The 19313-nt window shown below is 41.3% G+C and overlaps 2 protein-coding genes across 10 annotated transcripts in view; one reads left to right on the top strand and one right to left on the bottom strand.

Moving 5' to 3' along the window:
• Positions 1-1175: 1175 nt before the first annotated feature.
• The window catches only part of ZNF749 (zinc finger protein 749), a 66087-nt gene continuing 47949 nt past the window's right edge, over positions 1176-19313 (bottom strand). For 7 of the 8 annotated variants that reach the window (XM_064367383.1, XM_064367384.1, XM_064367385.1 and 4 more), the window contains one exon: positions 1176-3783. The gene's annotated coding sequence lies outside the window, so the exon portion shown is untranslated. The remainder of the gene's footprint in view (positions 3784-19313) is intronic. The other variant, XM_064367374.1, reaches the window with a different exon arrangement.
• Positions 3690-10192, top strand: ZNF772 (zinc finger protein 772). Of its 2 annotated transcripts, none has more exons than XM_012473127.2 (4): positions 3690-3987; positions 4575-4613; positions 5470-5596; positions 6855-10192. In XM_012473127.2, exons 1-4 carry the CDS (start codon positions 3955-3957, stop codon positions 7997-7999), a joined length of 1344 nt encoding a protein of 447 aa, XP_012328550.1. In that variant the 5' UTR covers positions 3690-3954; the 3' UTR covers positions 8000-10192. The 2 variants fall into 2 exon arrangements, with proteins under 2 accessions (XP_012328550.1, XP_012328551.1); XM_012473128.3 differs by having other exon boundaries at positions 3691-3837.

Raw genomic sequence — 19313 nt, 5'->3', positions numbered from 1 at the left:
TTAATGATGGAGATGGAGATGACAGATGATGATGGAGATGGAGATGGTGACTGGAGATGGAGATGGATATGATGATGTTGAAGGAGATGATGGAGATGGAAATGGAGATGATGGAGATGGAGATAGATGGAGATGATGGAGATGGGGATGATGATGGAGATGGAGCTGATGGAGATGGAGGAGAAATCAGGGTATAGAACTTCTCTCAGACTCATCCTGAGACTGTTGTAATTGGAGATGGGCCTGGATTTCAGTTTCCTGCAGCTGACACTCCAATCTTTCCTTCTTTTGAAGGACTTGAAGAGGATCTTCAGGGCCACAATAAAGAGTCTTCTTTGGACAGAGCCACATTTACATTCCCAAATTTCCCTTGGCAAGGGGACACCCAACATTAAAGTCAACAGTGGCCAAGCAATGCCTGATGCATGATAATAAGAAAAAGCTCTGAATTCTGGATGTAGGTGACGATAGCGTAGGGGAGTCCAAGGATTTACTTTCCTCCTTCACCCCATGCTCACTTGTGCTCTTTTCTTCCTCAAGGACCCAACATTGGTGTATAGGCACAACAATAGGCGTCAAACCCGTAAGTGAACTCCCCCTGAATTTCTCCCCTTCATCCTTTTCTGCTCCATGTTCCCACTTCCCTTCCATTTCCAAATATAAAATCAATTCCTCACAGGTGGGTAGAATGCTAGACTGTTGTTTACAACACACAGCTATTGATTAAAAAAAGATGTCAACCTTTTATTACATGTCATCCCACTACCTCCATTTCCACAGAATCTAGTCCCCTCACGTTAGTCTAATTTCCCTGCTTCTTTTCCTGCCCCTTCCATCTGTGGGCTGAATAACAGCCAATTTCAACATAGCCTTGGGGTGACTTATGAGGGCAAGAGAAATTGAAGTCTTCCCTCCTTCTTGGAGCTTTCTGGAATGGTGTTCAGTACTAGTTGACTCTGAAAAGGAGGAGGGGAGTCAATATTGGGATTGGGAATATGGTAGACTAGAGAGACACATTTTCTTTACCCGTTTGCAACTATGGCATTAGTTATTTCAGTTAGACAATTATGTGGCATGTGAAAGGGAGGGGAGGAGGGAAGGAGGAGAGTGAGGAGAGATGAATCCATGACAGGAGTGGGACAATGTGTAGACAAACTCCCCCTTCTTAAACCAAGCACAGGAATAAATGTTTTACTTCTTTGAGAACATCTATTAGAATAGATTGTGGATTATTCATCTAATAGATTATGGGTAAACCATGAAAATTAGCTGACCATCATGACATGAACCTTTGTGAACAAATCCAACAAACATATTACAGGATCTTTTCACACAGTAGAAAACATATAGAAAATTCAGAATCTGGCAATAAGAAACCCGTATAACATTTAGGAAAATATATATATGTGGTAAAACTATAAAGACATTAATAGAATGATTATCAAAATGATTAACAAAAATGTCATGGAAATGTTAGCTTGATGGGGTGTGTCAGGCATGTAAGGTGATATGAAAAGAGAGGATGCCTAGGAAACTGTTTTTTAGCCAGGTGTGGTGACAGGCACCTGCAATCACAGCTACTGAGGAGGCTGAGGCAGGAGAATAGCTTGAACCTGGGAGGCAGAGGTTGCAGTAAGCCAAGATCACACCACTGCACTGCAGCCTGGGCGACAGAGCAAGACTCTGTCTCAAAAAATAAAAAATTAAAAAAGAAAGAAACTATGCTTTATCACGACTGGTTTTTTCACAGATGTGGTATTAATTAAAAAACAAACTATACCTCTTCTGAACATTACAGTGAATTGTGTGACAGTTTTGACATAAAGAGTATATGTATACAGCTTAATTTTATCACAGGAAGAGACAATCAACTAAAACAGACTCATATGCGTAAAATTGCAAATAACATGATTGGTGAGGACAGAGCAGACTATTTAATCATTTGGTTTAAGTAAAATCATTATCTACACAAGAAATTCACTTATAGCCAGGCACGGTGGCTCACGCCTGTAATCCTAGCACTTTGGGAGGCTGAGGTGGGTGGATCACCTGAGGTCAGGAGTTCAAGACCAGCCTAGCCAACATGGTGAAACCCCATCTTTAAAAAAAAAAGAAAGAAAGAAAAAGAAATTCACTTATATCTCATTGAATTCACAAAACAAATCCCATGAAGCTATTTTTTTTTTTAAATAGCAACATATGCTGGGTCTATATATTTTCTCTCTAACTTCTGGAATCCATTTCTATTTCCAACCTTTAGGAATATTTATATGTTTATTAGGAGTGAGAACATCAAAGCTTGAGTCCAAGACTCTGCCTTTGGCCATATCTCCTTCAGGGCTGGCAAGCACATTCCTCAGTGTTTGGAAAGCCTAACCTACCCAAGGTGGCATGAGAAGCAGATGAACCTCAGGGTCTTATCATAGGTCAACCCTCAACACATGAGCAGCTGCAGGGAATGAGTGAAGACTGAGGGCTGTAACCAACTAAACAAATTTTGATGACATCGCCTGCCTTCCCCAAGTTTAGAGCTTAATGGCATGAGTCACCGCCCAGCAGCTCTGGAAACTCTGGACTTCCATGGAGATGGCCATCTGGTCCTTAGACACCTGAAGTCTGGCCACCTCAGCTAGAGAGCCCAAACTAACTTTCCATCTCAACTATCCTTATAAGGAAAAGTAGACAGGGAGATGAGGCCATAGGATGGGAAAATATAACCATTTCCTCAAGGAGGAAGGAGCCTAATATTTCAGAAGAGCAGTTTGGCTCCACAGCAGGTAAGCAGCTCTATGTCCTGTTATTGTCCAAACACAGTCTTATGCTCAAAGACACCACCCCAGCAGACGTTGCCTTGGTGATTATAAACTCTTCTGAAGCTCCAGTGGAATCAAGGATCCAGGATCACCAACTACTCAAAAGTACCGCTATTCCTAACCACTACAACCGTCTACTCTTCCACAGATACCACATCTTTGAGCCTTACCTGGATGTCTTTGGTCTGCTGAACACTGACTCACCAAAAAATACTGAAAATTTTACTGAGAAAAACTTATTTCCTCTGCACATACCACCCAAGTATACCATTCTCTCTTCCCAGATCAAGCCTTGATTCACCTTGTTTTGTGTAGTAATGCTTTATTCTTTATACTGCTAAGTAGTATTCCATTGTCTGTATACACCATAGTTTGTTAATCCACCTTATGTGTCTGGTTTTGTAGAATTTGCTAAGTCCACATTCTACCTCGGAGCTGAATCTAGAATGGTAAAAACGAACAAGCAAACGTAAATAAAAAATGCCAGAAGTTGTTCTAAATAGTGGTGAAAATGCCAGGGGATATGAAGGGGAGAATGTGAGGGAATGGCAGTTGTACTGAGGACACATTTGGAAATGTTTAAGCTGAAGTCTCAGGACAGTGCCCATTCAGATGAGTTGGATGTGGGTGGCTTTCTTGAAGGTGATAATTGAGTTGACACCAAAAAAAAAAAAAAAAAGGAGGCAGCTATGAACAAAAACAAGTTTAAAATATTCAGGTAAAAGGTAGAGCAAGTGACAAAGAGATGTGACCTGGAGGTGACGCCGGACACCGCTCACTAGCATTGGTGCCATGAGAACTACATTACCCAGAAAACTTGGCGTCTGTGGGCCAATCAAAGCCCATGAAATGGGCGTCACCGTTGGTGTGGAAAACGTCAGGGCGGGACTTCCTCAACCATCCTCGGGCGGACATTTTGTTCGCTTTTCCATTAATCCACTGGCTTAGTCTCCGGAACGCGATGTCAGACCTGAGGTGACAGAAACGGGAAAACGTGAGACAGCGTCTTCTTCCCTGAAGAGAGGTGGGCCTGAGATTCGACAGTGGCGTTGTCTGAGTAGCCTAGCGGCTGGGTTTGGCCCTTGACGGCTGATCCCAGGTTCCCTCACTAGTCGCCACCCTTCCGTGGTTCACTGGCCTGATGGCGGCGGCTGCGCCGATGGGCCAGGCACAGGTGGGTGCTGCGTCCGCGAGTCCGCGCTCGGACCCCCATCTCTCAATCCTAAAGCTTGGAATGAACGGATTCTCGGGTTACTGCAGCTCAGGCCCCTGTATCTAGAACAGTGGGGGCACTTGTGCTTGGAACCCAATTTGACAGCAGGAGTTGAAGGACGTTCCAGGCAGAGTGACAAGCGTATGCAAAGGCGGTACACAGCTGGAGCGTTTGGGAAAACTGGGTCTTTGGTGTCTGAAAGGATCAGAGTGCGTTATAAGTGATCACACCTGGAATATCATCCTGAGCAGTGGGGTCTCTAGGGTGATGGGAGCCATGGAAAGTTCTAAACAAAGGAGAGTCACGATCTGAGGGTTTAAAAAGCATTCCATAGACAGCTTGGGGGAACAGACTCTTTTTGGCCATGGGGACGGATAATGAGCACTATTCCGATAACACAGTCAAGAGGCATCCTTGAAGATGGAAGCACAGAGGGTAGACATTCAGCCCCCAGGCACTTTGTAACAGCATAGGAATGTGGGAAGGGCCTGAGCCTCTGGGGTTCCTTCAAGACTGCTTGGCTGTCACAGTCTCCCTTTTCTCCACAGGTTCCCATGAACTCAGAAGTTATTATGGACCCTATACAGGTGAGGGGAGAATGTCCATGCTCTCACCGATCCCACCCCACCCAACATGCTCTCCAGGATTGTGGTGTTATATAGAACACTTTCCTGATACTCTCCGATCTCTTGGGTCTGAGGACTCTGGAGAAGCCCCAAGCCCAGGGTCCTGAGTCTGGGCCAGGGGTTTTATGGAGGGTTTTCCATTTCTGCCAACCACTGGAATATAGTTGGAAGGTTGTTCCAGGCACAGGAACCAGTCTGCAAATTCTTAGAGGTGAGACTGAAATGGGAGTTTTCAAGAAATTGCAGGTCTCTTATCATGTCTGGTGGGAACCAAGAGCAAGGGGTGGGAATCATCCTGAAATAGCTTAAAGATGATTATGTAGATTAGGGGTTAAAAGAGAATATTCATTTCATTTAATGAGCCAGGAACAGCCCATTGTGGAGATGGTGGAGATGGTGGAGTTGGTGGAGAGCCACAGATGTGAGATAACTGTGACCCAAAGAGTGATGTACATGTAGAAAGAAGTGTAGACTAATGACCTCTGGGCTTAAAGGAGAAAAGCAAGCCCAACTTTGGTTGTCTGGTAAGCATATTAGTGACCCCAGAGGAGTTTGCTTACAGAAGGGTGAGGTCCTGTATGCTAGGCACAGAGCTTAGAGGGTGACAACTTCTTCACCTGCCTGTGGTTGCTATGGGTAGACATAGTGATCATTAGGACATGAGGAGAGAGAAAACACCAGTGGCACCTGGCCCTCATATGTCCTCTGAGTTGAGGAGTTAGGTAGAAAGGTATACAGGATGGAGATGTGTGGGGGCATGGATGGGGGTTCTTGGGAGCGATGCTGCTCATGGACTTGGCTCTCCTGATTGTGGCAGGGGCAGGTGAACTTTGAGGACGTGTTCGTGTACTTCTCCCAAGAGGAGTGGGTGCTCCTTGATGAGGCTCAGAGGCTCCTGTACCGTGATGTGATGCTGGAGAACTTTGCACTTATGGCCTCTCTGGGTAAGGCCATCACATCCACCCCAGTGACTTGGACTGGGCCCTGCCCTTCCCATTTTTTTCAGAGCATCCTTGTCCTTCCTACATCAGAGCCATGGACACTGCCTCCTTTCTTAGTTCCTGAAGTAGGTTCTGTGAGTGCTGGGCTTGGGCTGTTTGCACTCCTACCTCCTCCTCCTCAGCATTCCCAAAACCTCCTGTCTCAAAGTCTTGCAGGGATGGATTCAGGAGTTACGCATTGTATTGTCAGCCCAGTGGGTCATATCCATCTTGTCCTTTCCTTGTCTGAATTCCTCTGTCTGTATCCATGACACCTCTGTGCCTGGGATTCTGTACTCTTCCTTTAGCTGACAGTTCCTGTGGCCTGCCTATACCAGGAATCGTATGGATCATTATAGTCACTACTTGCTAGGAGCACTGGGCTATTTCTGCAAGACCCTACTCTGGGATTATTTTAATAATATTTAGTTTTCTATATGGGTTACCCCAGTGCTGTTCTATCTTTCCCTAGGACATACATCTTTTACATCCCACACAGTTGCCTCACCGGTGATGGGTACCTGACTGGGTGGATGTGACCCCAGCTGTTGCCACAGGGACTCTAAGTGGGAGTGGCCCTGGCGAGTGGGAGCTGGGGAAAGGTGTGATATCAGGGCTGGGTTCATATCATTTCATAGCCTCCTAGTGCCTACAGTTGTATCAGTGCTAGGGACACTGGGCCATACTTCATTTTTATCTACTTTCTCATTTATACACTTGCCTTTCATGCTCTGGCCTTTGGCCTCTGGATGTTTCATACCTCTGCCTCCAAGTCTCGCCTGTTCCTCTCCATGGCTTGTTCTACAGTGCCTTCCAACATTGTCCTAAACTTAGTGTTTCAGGAGATGTGTAGCCCAAATAATCCTTAACCAACTACTTAGTAGCAATTTGATTTTCTTTGGTATGGACCATAACCTTTTGCACAACTCTCACCTGTCCCCAGCAGCCAAGAAAATCTGATTGTGAATGACTTTGAGACCCTGCCTCTTTTTTGTGCTGTATCCCACATCTTTGTCCTCTCCCAGTTGAGGCCTCCTACATTCTATGACATTTAGATGCCAACTACTGTATAGTACACATTTGCTGAACTTGAGTTTGGACCCTTGTCCTAATGACAGTCCTATGACCTTGGTCTTAGTTGTGTTAGACACATATTTGTAGTGAGGCTTCCCCTCTTCCACCTGTGTCAATTTGTACTTCACTAGCATTTCTCTGCTTTTAGGTTGTTGGCCTGGAATGAAGGATGAAGAGATACCTTTTGAGCAGAGCATTTCTATAGGATTGTCACAGATCAGGATTCCTAAGGGAAGTCCTTCTACTCAGAAGGCTTACCCCTGTGGGACATGTGGCCTGGTCTTAAAAGACATTTTGCACTTGGCTGAGCACCAGGAAACACACCCAGGGCAGAAACCATACATGTGTGTCCTGTGTGGGAAACAGTTCTGGTTTAGTACAAACCTTCACCAGCACCAGAAGCAGCACAGTGGAGAGAAACCCTTTAGAAGGGATAAGAGCAGGGCCTTTCTTGTGAACAACTGCCCTGTCCAATCATCAGAGATGTCTTTTGTGACAGAGGCTTGTAAGGACTTCCTAGCCAGCTCAAGCATTTTCCAGCACCATGTCCCTCACAATGAATGGAAGCCACACAGCAGCACCATGTGTGAGGAGGCCTTTCACCGTGGAAAAAGGCATTACAAATGCAGTGAATGTGGGAAAACCTTCAGCCGCAAAGATTCACTTGTTCAACACCAGAGAGTTCACACTGGAGAAAGGCCTTATGAGTGTGGTGAATGTGGGAAAACCTTCAGCCGCAAACCCATACTTGCTCAGCACCAGAGAATCCACACTGGAGAAATGCCTTACGAGTGTGGCATTTGTCGGAAAGTTTTTAATCATAGTTCTAACCTGATTGTACATCAAAGAGTACACACTGGAGCAAGGCCTTACAAGTGCAGTGAATGTGGGAAAGCCTATAGCCACAAATCTACACTTGTTCAGCATGAGAGTATCCATACTGGAGAAAGGCCTTATGAGTGCAGTGAATGTGGAAAATACTTTGGTCACAAATACAGACTCATTAAACATTGGAGTGTTCATACTGGAGCAAGGCCTTATGAGTGCATTGCATGTGGAAAGTTCTTTAGCCAAAGCTCTGACCTTATTGCACATCAAAGAGTTCATAATGGTGAAAAGCCTTATGTGTGCAGTGAATGTGGAAAAGCCTTTAGCCACAAACATGTACTTATTCAGCATCATAGAATTCACACTGGAGAAAGGCCATATAAGTGCAGTGAATGTGGGAAGGCCTTCAGGCAGAGGGCTTCCCTCATCCGACATTGGAAAATTCACACTGGAGAAAGGCCTTAGGCTGGAAGACAGATACTCCATTTTTTTGTTTAATATAATAACTGACCCCAGAGAGAAGCGCCAAGAGTAGCAATCTTTATGTGTAGCCAGCAGCCAAAAGTAGAACTTTATACACTCACTCACTCACTCTAGGGAGGTTCTTCTGAGTGCCAGCTATATGGGAAGCTTTCTGGAGCTATGCTGAATTTTCTAGACCCTTGCTGGAATTTCGTCAAGGCAGTGCCTCTGATAGAAGCCATCTGTCTTTGTGCTGGAAGAGTCCTGCATTGTGCAAAAGTAACCCTAATGTGCTTCAAAAGGCAGACCTCTGTGCTTCTCCCTTCCCTTGAGGGAATCATCAGTAGCCTGTGGCCATCAAGGATTCTCACTTTTTTCTGCCCCACAACTGGTTTAAGCATGAGCATGACCCAGTTTTAGCCAGAAAGATAGGAGCTGTGTTCTGCTGACCACTAGCAGAGGTTTCCCTTCATGGATATGGTTGATCTCACATGGCACTTCTGATGGATTTGTCCAGCCTCTAAGACTTAATCTAACCTGAAATTGGCTGACTCATATTCTGGTTTTGCAACAAATGCCTTAATTTTTAGACTATCATAAATCTTGGGGATTCTGTTCGCTTTGTGGGTTAGGTTGAGAACAGAATTGGGCTAAGCCAGTATGAAGGGATGAACAGCTTTTGTGAGAGCTCCAACTATTTGTACCTCTGAGGTGATAGTAGGATGGCAAAGAATAGCTTTTGTTCTGCTGTCAGCCTAACTTGCTTTGCTGCTTAAGGAAAGAATGCCAGTCTTTGCAGCCCTAATCTTTTGGTCTGTATGTCAGGATTTTTGCATAATTGAGGTCACCCTAAGCAGTGGGCATTTGTTGTGATAATCTCTAGTGTATCTGGGAGCAACATGAATTAGGTCCCTTGTTCCCAGAAGATATTTCTTATTCTCAAGGCTTCTTAAGGAGAATTTGAACTCGTGGGACCTGTTAAGATCTCTGAAATCTGTTTTTTAGTAGGAAGTTGACACTGGCTGTCCTCCAAAAGGCCCAGGTAGGAATCATAGTTGGTGCGGAGACTCAAATTATTAAGGGGATGGGAAATCTGCAGCAAACCATAGGGAATATGACCCTTCTAAAAGTACATCCACATGTGTTTCCATTACTCTGGCTCTACTATGAGGGTTTACAGAAATATTCCCATACCTGTGTCTCTTATGGCTAAGATTACTGTCCAGAAGTCAGTGTAAACATTTTTGTAATAAACTGCACATATTTATAGTGTACCATTTGATAAGTTTTGATACACTTCTTTCCCAAAAGTTTCCTGATTCCCTTTATATTTTCTCACTTTCCTTCACCCATCCCCAGGCAGCCATTGATCTGTTGTCACCGTAGATTTATTTATCTTTCCCAGAATTTGGCAGAGATACAGTAATTTAATACGTATTCTAATGTTCCTGATTTCTTAAACTCTGAAATTATTTTATGGTTCCTAATGGTGTTCTGTGATTCATAGTTCATTTCTTTTCATTTATATTTTGCTAAGAGTATTCCATTTTAGAGAAGTAGTTCCAAAGCAAATGATCCAGGAGAGAACTCACACAAGAACAAAGCCACTTTGAGACCAGCCTGGTTGACATAGTGAAACCCCATCTCTACTAAAAATACAAAAAACTAGCTGGGTATGATTGCAGGTACCTATAATCCCGCTACTTGGGAGGCTGAGGCAGAAAAATTGCTTGAACCTGGGAGGCAGAAGTTGCAGTGAGCCAACATTGTGCCACTGTACTCCAGCCTGGGCAACAGTGCGAGACTCCATCTCAAAAAAAAAAAAAAAAAGAACAAAGTCACAGTATTTGTCACTACCTTAAACTGAAAGTGATGAGCCATCATTTCTGCTATATTTCATAGGTTACCCTGGCTAATCCTGGTTAAAGGTGGAAGACAACTACACAAAGGTGAAAATAGGGATTTGTAGGGCATTCTCTTGGACTCTGGTGACCATAATCCTATGTGGTTTTTTTTTTCTTTTTCTCTTTTAGTTGTTTAATGTGAATTACATTGACTGATTTTTTTTTTCCAATGTTAAGTCAGCCTTACATTTCTGGAATAATTCTCATTTGGTCATGATGTATGTTGTTGAATTTGATGTGCTGTTTTGTTTTTATTTTTTGTAACGAGATTTGCACCAATGTTCATGAGTGATCTTAGTCTCTAATTTTCTTTCTTTCTTTCTTGCTTGCTTTTTTTTTCTGATTTTCTTTATTTCTTGCCCAGGTTTGGCTTTGGTACCAGCATAATGCCACCTTCACAGAATAAGTTGGGAAGTATTCCGGCTCTTCAACTTTCTAGAAGAGTTCGTGAATAATTGGTAGTATTTCTTCCTTAAGTGTTTGGTAGAATTCACCAAGGAAGCTGTCTGGGCCTGGAGTTTGTTTTGTAGGAAAGTTTATAACAACAAGTTTGATTTCCATGGTAGAGGGCTGTACACGTTATATATACATCTGTGTGTGTGTGTGTGTGTGTGTGTGTGTGTGTGTCTGTCTCTCTGGGCCTGAAGTGTGTTTTGTAGGATGGCTTCTAACTACAAGTTTGATTTCCATGGTAGATGGAGGGCTGTGCTAGTTATATATACATCTGTCTGTCTGTCCATCCGTCTGTCACTCCATCCATCCATCTCTAGAGTGAGCTTTGATGGTCTGTGTCTTTCAAGGAGTTTGTCTGTTTCACTTAAGTACTCAAATTTTTCAAAATATTATTTTCATACTTGTAGAATTTGTAGTGGTGCCACCTCTTCTATTCCTGATACTGGTAATGTCTATATTTCTTTTTAACCTTTATTGCTTTGGGTAGAGATTTATCAATTTTATAATTTTATTTATCTTAAAGTAGTTGGTATTTTTGAATTTTCTGTTTTCTGATATTTTGGGATTTTTTTCCATTTTGACTTTTACTAATGCCTTCTGCTTTTATTGGATTTCATTTCTTTTGCTACTTTTTAACATGGAAGCTGAGGTCCTTCATTTCATACCTTTGTTTTTTTTTCCCTAATAAGGTGGGGGGAATGTTAATGTTAAAAATCTATCTAAGAACTGCTTTAGTTACCTCCCACCAAGTTTGATGTGATTTCATTTTAATTGAGTTTAGAATGTTTTCCTGTTAAAAAAATTCTTCTTGACACATGGCTCTTTTAAAATGTATGTTATTTACTTTCTAAATATTTGGGGATTTTGCTTATCTTTCTAGTAATTCCTGCATTAATTCTGTTGTGGTCAGAATATATTAAGACTTGAATTATTGGCTGGGCGCAGTGGCTCACGCCTGTAATCCCAGCACTTTGGGAGGCCGAGGCGGGTGGATCACGAGGTCAAGAGATCGAGACCATCCTGGTCAACGTGGTGAAACCCCGTCTCTACTAAAAATACAAAAAATTAGCCGGGCATGGTGGCGCATGCCTGTAATCCCAGCTACTCAGGAGGCTGAGGTAGGAGAATTGCCTGAACCCAGGAGGCGGAGGCTGCAGTGAGCCCAGATGGCGCCATTGCACTCCAGCCTGGGTAACAAGAGCGAAACTCCGTCTCAAAAAAAAAAAAAAAAAAAAAAAAAAAAAGACTTGAATTATTTACATTTATTGAGATTTGCTTTGTGACCCAGAATATGGATTATCTTGGTATGAGTTACATGTTCACTTGAAATGTATATTGTACTCTCGTTTGATGAAGGGGTTGTATAAGTGATGATTAGGTAAAAATGGCTGATAATGTTATTTAAGTTTTTTTATATCTTTATTGACATTCTATGTTTTTGTTTTGGTTCTAACAATTATTTTAAGAGGATTGTTGCCATCTCTGAATATCAAATTGGATATACTTCTCTGTGCAGTTCTGACAGATTTTGCTTCACTTATTTGAATGTCTTTTTATTAGGTGAATAATAAATATTTCCTATTTTATGTCCAGTCAATGTGTTGACCACTTTATCATTATGATCCTTTAAATCTTTAGTAATATTCTTTGTTCTAAAATCTCCCTTCTCTGATACTGTTAACATGGTTTAATTTCGACTGGACACTGAATTTTAGGTACTGGTTTTTTGGTTTTGTTTTTTTTTTGTATTTCTATAGATATTCTTGATTTCTTTTTTCTGTTACATGGTTAAGTTACTTGGAAACAATATGATCTTTTAGGGGTCTTGATTCTAAGCATTTCTAGATGAAACTATTGCAGCATACATTTTAAGACGAATTCCCTACTGAGACAAACCCTTTTCTATATTCTCTACCTAATGCTTCATGAATTATGAGGTTTTTTACTCAAGCTAGTTGGAATGAGAACTATCATCTTTTACCACCTGCTGACTAAAGTGGCCTCAAGCCTTGAATAAACATCAGTGGCAGTCAGGCAGTAGACACTGTGGACCTTGGGCAATCCCCAGTACTGTGCTGGTCATAGAGTCCATGGGTAGACCAGCATTACTGTGATGCTAACTGTGATGGCCACAGGAGTCCCTGTGTCACCTCTCCCCCAATTACAGGCAGCCTGGTATATAAAGGGAGACTCTTTATTCTTGGGGGAATGAGAGAGAAGAGAGTGAGGAACGTTGTCTTGGAACCCAGAAAATTCTCCCTTCTCTTTCCCACATCTATCTAGGCTGTCTAGGAGTCTGAAAGATTGATTGCATACTTGGGATTATGGCACCCTCTAGTGCTGAAATGGTTGCAGTGACCACAGTTTAGGGAACTCAGCACTCAGTCTCCTTTGAATTCTCAGAAGGCCCTCTGAAGAAGCATGGGTACAAACAAGGTCAGACTGTGAAGACTGGAGTACATAATAAAATCTTCAGTGCTCAGACATATACAAATATCCATAAGCATCAAGAACATTCAGGAAAATATGATCTCACCAAATAGATTAAATAAGCTGCCCAGTAACCAACCCTGGAATGATAGAGATCAATCAGACAAGGAACATCTTTCAGACAGGGAATTCAAAATAACTGTCTTGAAGAAGTTCAAAGAAGGTCAAGAAAACATGAAGAAAGAATTCTAAAATTTACCAGAGAAATTTAACAAAGAGATTGAAATAATTACAAAACACATGTGCGTGCACACGCGCGCACACACACAGAAATCCTAGAGCTGAAAAAGACAATGGATGAACTGAAAAATACAACAGCAGCATAACTCATTAAGCAGAATAACTTCTTAGCTTAAATACAGGCTATTGAAAATACAGAGGAGAAAAAGGAAAAAGAATGAACTGTACTTAAAAGATATAGAAAATAGCCACAAAAGAGCAAGTCTAAGAGTGATTAGCTTTAAAAAGGAAGTAGAGAAAGATGTAGGGATAGACAATTTACTCAAAGAAATAATTATAGAGAACTTTCCAAATTTAGAGATACATATGAATATCCAGGTATGAGGAAGTCAAAGAATGCCAAGCTGATTCAGTACAAAGCACATAGCAATCAAACTCTCAAAGGTCAAGGACAAAAAGAGGAAAGGTAGCCAGAGAAAAGAAGCAAAGAACATATAAAGGAATTCCAGTACATCTGGTAGCAGTCTTCTCAGCAGAAATCTTATAGGCCAGAAGAAAGTGAGAAGCCATATTGAAAGTGCTGAAGGAAAACATTTTCAACCAGGAATATTCTAGTCAGCAAATATATTCTTCAACCATGAAGGAGAAATAAAGCCTTTCCCAGCAAACAAAAGCTGGGGGAATTCATCAATACCAGGCCTGTCTTACAAGAAATAGTAAAGACAGTTCATCAATCTGAAAGAAAAGAATGCTAATATGCCACAAGAAATCAACTGAAGGTATAAAACTTACTAGCAAAAGTAAATACACATGCAAATTGAGAATATTCTAATACTGTAGTTCTGGTGTGTGAACCCCTCAAATCTTCAGTATGAGCACTAAAATACAAATGTATCAAGAATAATAACTAGAATAACTTCTTAAGAGATAGACAATATAAAAAGATATAAAGTGAGACAACAAAAAAAGAAAAGGGGAGTGATGAGTTAATAGTGGAGCATTTTTGAGTGTTGGCCTGTCTGGCCAGGTTGGGAAGTTTTTTTTTTGGATGATATCCTGAAGTGTGTTTTCCAACTTGGTTCCATTATCCCCATCTCTCTCTCTCTCTCTTTTTTTTTATTTGAGATAGAGTCTTGCTCTGTTGCCCGGCTGGAGTGCAGTGGCATGATCTCAGCTCACTGCAGCCTCCGCCTCCCAGATTCAAGCAATTCTCCTGCCTCAGCCTCCCAAGTAGCTGGGACTACACACCATCATGTCCAGCTAGTTTTTTTATTTTTAGTAAAGACGGGGTTTCACCATGTTGGCCAGGATGGTCTTGATCTCTTGACCTCGTGATCCACCCGCCTCGGCCTCCCAAAGTCCTGGGATTACAGGCATGAGCCACCACGCCCAGCCCCCGGAAGTGCTGGGATTACAGGCATGAGCCACATGCCCAGCCCTCCTTATCTCTTTCAGGTACCCCATCAGTCATAGGTTTGTTCTTTTAACATAGTCCCACAGTTCTCAGAGGTTTAGTTGGTTCCTTTTCATTCTTTTTTTTTTGGTCTAATCTTGTCTGCCTGACTTATTTAAGCAAGATAGTCTTCAAGCTCTGATATTTTTTCTTCCACTTGGTCTATTTGGCTATTGATACTTGTGTTTGCATTATGAAGTTCTCATGTTGTGTTTTTCAGCTTCCTCAGATCATTTATGTTTCTCTCCAAACTGGTTATTCTGGTTAACAATTCCTGTAATGTTTAATCATGGTTCTTAGCTTCTTTGCAGTTAGAACTTAATCCTTTAACTCAGTGAAGTTCATTATTACCCATCTTCTGAAGCCTACTTCTCTCAATTCATCCATCTCAGCCTCAGCCCAGTTCTGTGCCCTTGCTGGAGACAGGCTGTGATCATTTGGAAGAGAAGAGGCATTCTGGTTTTTTGTGTTGTCAGTATTTTTGTGTTCATTCTTTCTCGTCTTCATGGGTTTATCTACCTTTGATATTTGAAGCTGCTGACTGTTGGGTGGGGTTTTTGTGGGGTCATTTTCATTGATGCTGTTGCTTTCTTTTCGTTTAGCAGTCGGCCCCTTTTCTATACAGCTACTGTGGTTTGCTTTGGGTCCACTCCAGACATTATTACCTGGGTTTCTCCCACCCTTGGAGATATCACCAATGGAGGCTGTAGACCAGCAAAGATGGCAGCCTGCTCCTTCCTCTGGGAGTTCTATTCCAGAGGGGCACTGACCTGATGCTGACCAGAATGCTCCTGTATGAGGTGTCTGGTGACTCCTGTGGGGAGGTCTCAGTCAGGAGGAGCAGGATCAGAGACCTGCTTAAATAAGCAGTCTGTTTGCCTCTTTGTGGGGTAGGTGTGCTGAGCTCAGGGGAATCCCCCTCATCCTGGCCCTCCAGAACCAGCAGGTGGAAAAGACTAAGATCGCTGTTCCATGATGCCGCAGCTGTCCCTCCTCCTAGGGGGTCCTCTCAGGGTTATCAGAGTTCTTTCCATAAACTCCTGCGTGAGGATGCTGCAATTCCCACAGGGAGGCCCCACCCAGTGAGGAGTAGTGGACCTGGGTCCCGCTTAAATAAGCAGCCTGGCTGCAGACTGATCCAGCTGTTGTGCTGTGCTGTGGGAAACTGCTCTTGGTCCAGACTGCCCCATCTCACTGGCATTAACAGCAAGGGAAAGCGGCCAACTGAAGCCACAATAATGGCAGCCACCCCTTCCCACCGGGAACTCGGTCTTCTTAGGCAGTCTCTAGCCAGCTGCACTGGCTGGCAGGGATTCCAAGCCAGTGGATGTTAGCTTGTGGAGTTCCGTGGGAGTGAGGCCACTTGGCTCCCTGGCTTCAGCCCTCTTCCCAAGAGAGTGGACGGATCTCCTGCCTCAGGGGAGTTCTCAGGGCCAGAGCATGTAAATAGTCCTAACTGTGTCTCAGTGCCTGCTCTAAGTGGCCACACACCCGAGCATCCGCCTTTAGCTAGACTAACTTAAAAAAAAGGAGAGAAGACCCAGATTTAGAGATGAAAAGGGAGACATTGCAACTAATACCACAGAAATAGAACCATTCGAGAGTATTATGAACAACTGTACACCGATCAACTGGAAAACCTAGAAGAGAATGGAGAAATTCTTAGACACATACAGCCTATGAAGATTGAATCATGAAGAAATAGAAACCTGAACAGATCAATAATGAGTAAGGATATTGATGCAGTAATAAAATCTCCCATCAAAGAAAATCCCAGGACCTAATGGCTTTACTGCTGAATTCTACCGAACATTTAAAGAAAAATACCCATCCTGGCTAACACAATGAAACCCCATCTCTACTAAAAATACAACAACAACAATAAAAAAAATTAGCCGGGCGTGGTGGCACACGCCTGTAGTCCCAGCTACTCGGGAGGCTGAGGCAGGAGAATCACTTGAACCGGGAGGCAGAGGTTGCAGTGAGCTGAGACTGCGCCACTGCACTCTAGCCTGGGTGATAGAGCAAGATTCTGTCTCAAAAGAAAAGAAAAAAATAAAAATACTAATTATACTCAAAAAAACTGAATAGGAAAAAATACTTCCAAACTTACTCTATAAATCCAGTGTTATCCTAATACCAAAATTAATGACACAATAATGACAACAAAAATACAGGTCAATATTTCTGATTACACAGATGTAAAATTTAACAATAATATACTAGTAAATTAAAAATTTCCTTTGTTATTACCAAGTGGGATTTGTCCAAGGGTTGCAAAAATGGTTTAACATATGCAAATCAATAAACATAATACATCACAATGGAATCAAAGACAAAAAAAAACAAATGATCATTTCAATTGATGCTGAAAAAATATTCAGTAAAATTCCACATCCTTTCCTGATAAAAACTCTCGACAAACTGAGTTTGTTAGAGAGAACATGCCTCAAAACAATGAAGGCCATATATGACGAACTTACACCTAGCATGATACTGAATTGAAAAACAACTAATTCTTTCCTCTAAGATCTAGAACAATACAAGGTTGCCAATTTTTACCACTTTATTCAACATACTACTGGAAGTCCTAGCTAGAGCAATTAGTCAAGAGAAAAAAAAGGGCATTGAAATTGGAAAGGAAGAAGTCAAGTTGTCCTGTTTGAAGATGACATGATCTTACATTTATAAAAACCTACTGACTCTTCCAATAAACTGTTTAAAATGATACATTTAGCAAAGGTACAAAATGCAAAATCAACACAAAAAATTAAGTGGCTATTCTATATACCAACAGTGAACAATATGAAAGCAATCTCATTTATAATAGCTACAAAAATAAAAGTACTTCTGAATAAATTTAACCAAAGAAGTAAAAGATCTCTACAATGAGAACTATAAGACACTAATGAGAGAAACTGGACACCAAAAAATTGAGTGACGATATCCTATGTTCATGGAATGAAAAAATTAATACTGTTAAAATGCCCATGCTACCAAAAGTGATCCACAGATTCATTTTTATATTTGTCTCTGCTAGATGTTTTAAGGTCATGAAGTTATAAATTCAGCCTAAAACATAATGATCTTTATGCAATTGTTTGATAAGTAAGATTAATTTAATATTGTTGATTGAATTTTTAAAAAGCTGAGTGTTCTGAGTTACTGACAGGATATTCATGTATTTAAAATTTTTTTTCTATTTTTTATGGGAACATAATAGGTGTATATATTTATGGAATACATGAGATATTTTGTTTTTTTTATTTTATTGACTTATTTTGGGTTTAGTGGGTACATGTGTAGGTTTGCATTTCTCTTTTGACCTTGGCTGGATGAATAGTTTGTGAATATTTTCTCCCATTCTGTAGGTTGTCTCTTTACTTCGTTAATAGTTTCTTTTGCTGTGCAGAGGCGCTTTAGTTTTATTAGGCCCACTGGTCAGTTTTTGGTTTTGTTGCAATTGCTTTTCAGGACTTAATGAAGATTCTTTCCAAGGCTGATGTCCAGAATGGTATTTCCTAGGTTTTCTTCTAAAATGTTTGTAGTTTGAAGTTTTAAATTTCGGTCTTTAATCCATTTTGGTTAATTTTTGTATATGGTGAAAGGTGAGTGACGTGGTTCGGCCCTGTGTCCCCACCCAAATCTCATCTTGAATTGTAAGCCCCACATATCAAGGAAGACTTGACTGGATCGGGCAGTTTCCTCCATGCTGTTTTCATGATAGCGAGTGAGTTCTCATGAGATCTGCTTTTATAAGGGGCTCTTTTCCCTTCACTCCCTGCTTTCTCTCTGTCTGTGTTCACGACGCATATTGGTCTGATATTCTCTTTTTCAGTTGTGTCTCTGCCAGGTTTTGGTATCAGAATAATGCTGACTTCACTAGGGAGGAGTGTTTCTTCCTAGATTTTTTTAAAAAATAATTTCAGTATGAATGGTATTAGCTCTTCTTTTTAAGTCTGATAGAATTTGGCTGTGAATCTATCTGGTCCAGGGCTTTTTTTTGTTAGTAGGTTTTTTAAAATTACTGATTCAATTTCAGACATTTTTATTATAAAAATTGAACATTTGTATCAGGGGTGCACTGACACATAGCTAGAGTCTGGTCCTTTCTATTAGGACCAAGATTTTCCTGAAGTATTGATCCACTCTTAATAAAATTGTAAGAGTTTTTGGTTTTTAATTCTAGAATCTGTTTCTTTAGTAGCCATCTTCTGAACTGTAGGGTTTCTATTTCTGCCATATTTCTTCCTGAAATTTAATTTTCCTAGTTTCACATTACAAAGGCTATCCTCGTTATTTAAAATGATGATTTTAGTTCTTGATGATTTTATTTCTTTTGTTTCTGAAATTTCTTATTTATGTCTCAGAGGTTCAATTTTACTATATTTCATTGCACATGATTTGTAGGTCATTATATGTCATTGCCTTCAGCTGCTTCTCCTATTAAGAAAGCCTGAATAATAACTCTCTTCAATTCTTTAATCAACTTTTGTAACTTTATTCTCTACCTCTAACTTTGTCATTATGGCCTGTCAATGAAATGTTTATTTCGATGGCCTTGAAAAATCAGTCTTTTTTTGGCTGGGCGCAGTGGCTCACGCCTGTAATCCAAGACTTTGGAGGCCAAGGCAGGCGGATCACCTGAGGTCGGGAGTTCAAGACTAGCCTGACCAACATGGTGAAACCCCGTCTTTAAAAAAAAAGTAATATAAAAGAAAAATCTGTCTTTTTCTTCAGTATAACTTGATTTTGCACTCTCATTTTTTTGATATATCTGAATTGTTAACACTCATAACCTTGGACACACTCTTCCTGTGTCTGAATAAATTAAAGA

The sequence above is a fragment of the Aotus nancymaae genome, unplaced genomic scaffold (assembly GCF_030222135.1).
Source record: "Aotus nancymaae isolate 86718 unplaced genomic scaffold, 86718_ANA_hifiasm-v0.15.2.pri h1tg000069l, whole genome shotgun sequence".
Taxonomy (NCBI): Eukaryota; Metazoa; Chordata; class Mammalia; order Primates; family Aotidae; genus Aotus; species Aotus nancymaae.
The sequence above is the reverse complement of the archived record's forward strand: the minus strand, read 5'-3'. Positions and strand labels throughout refer to the sequence as shown.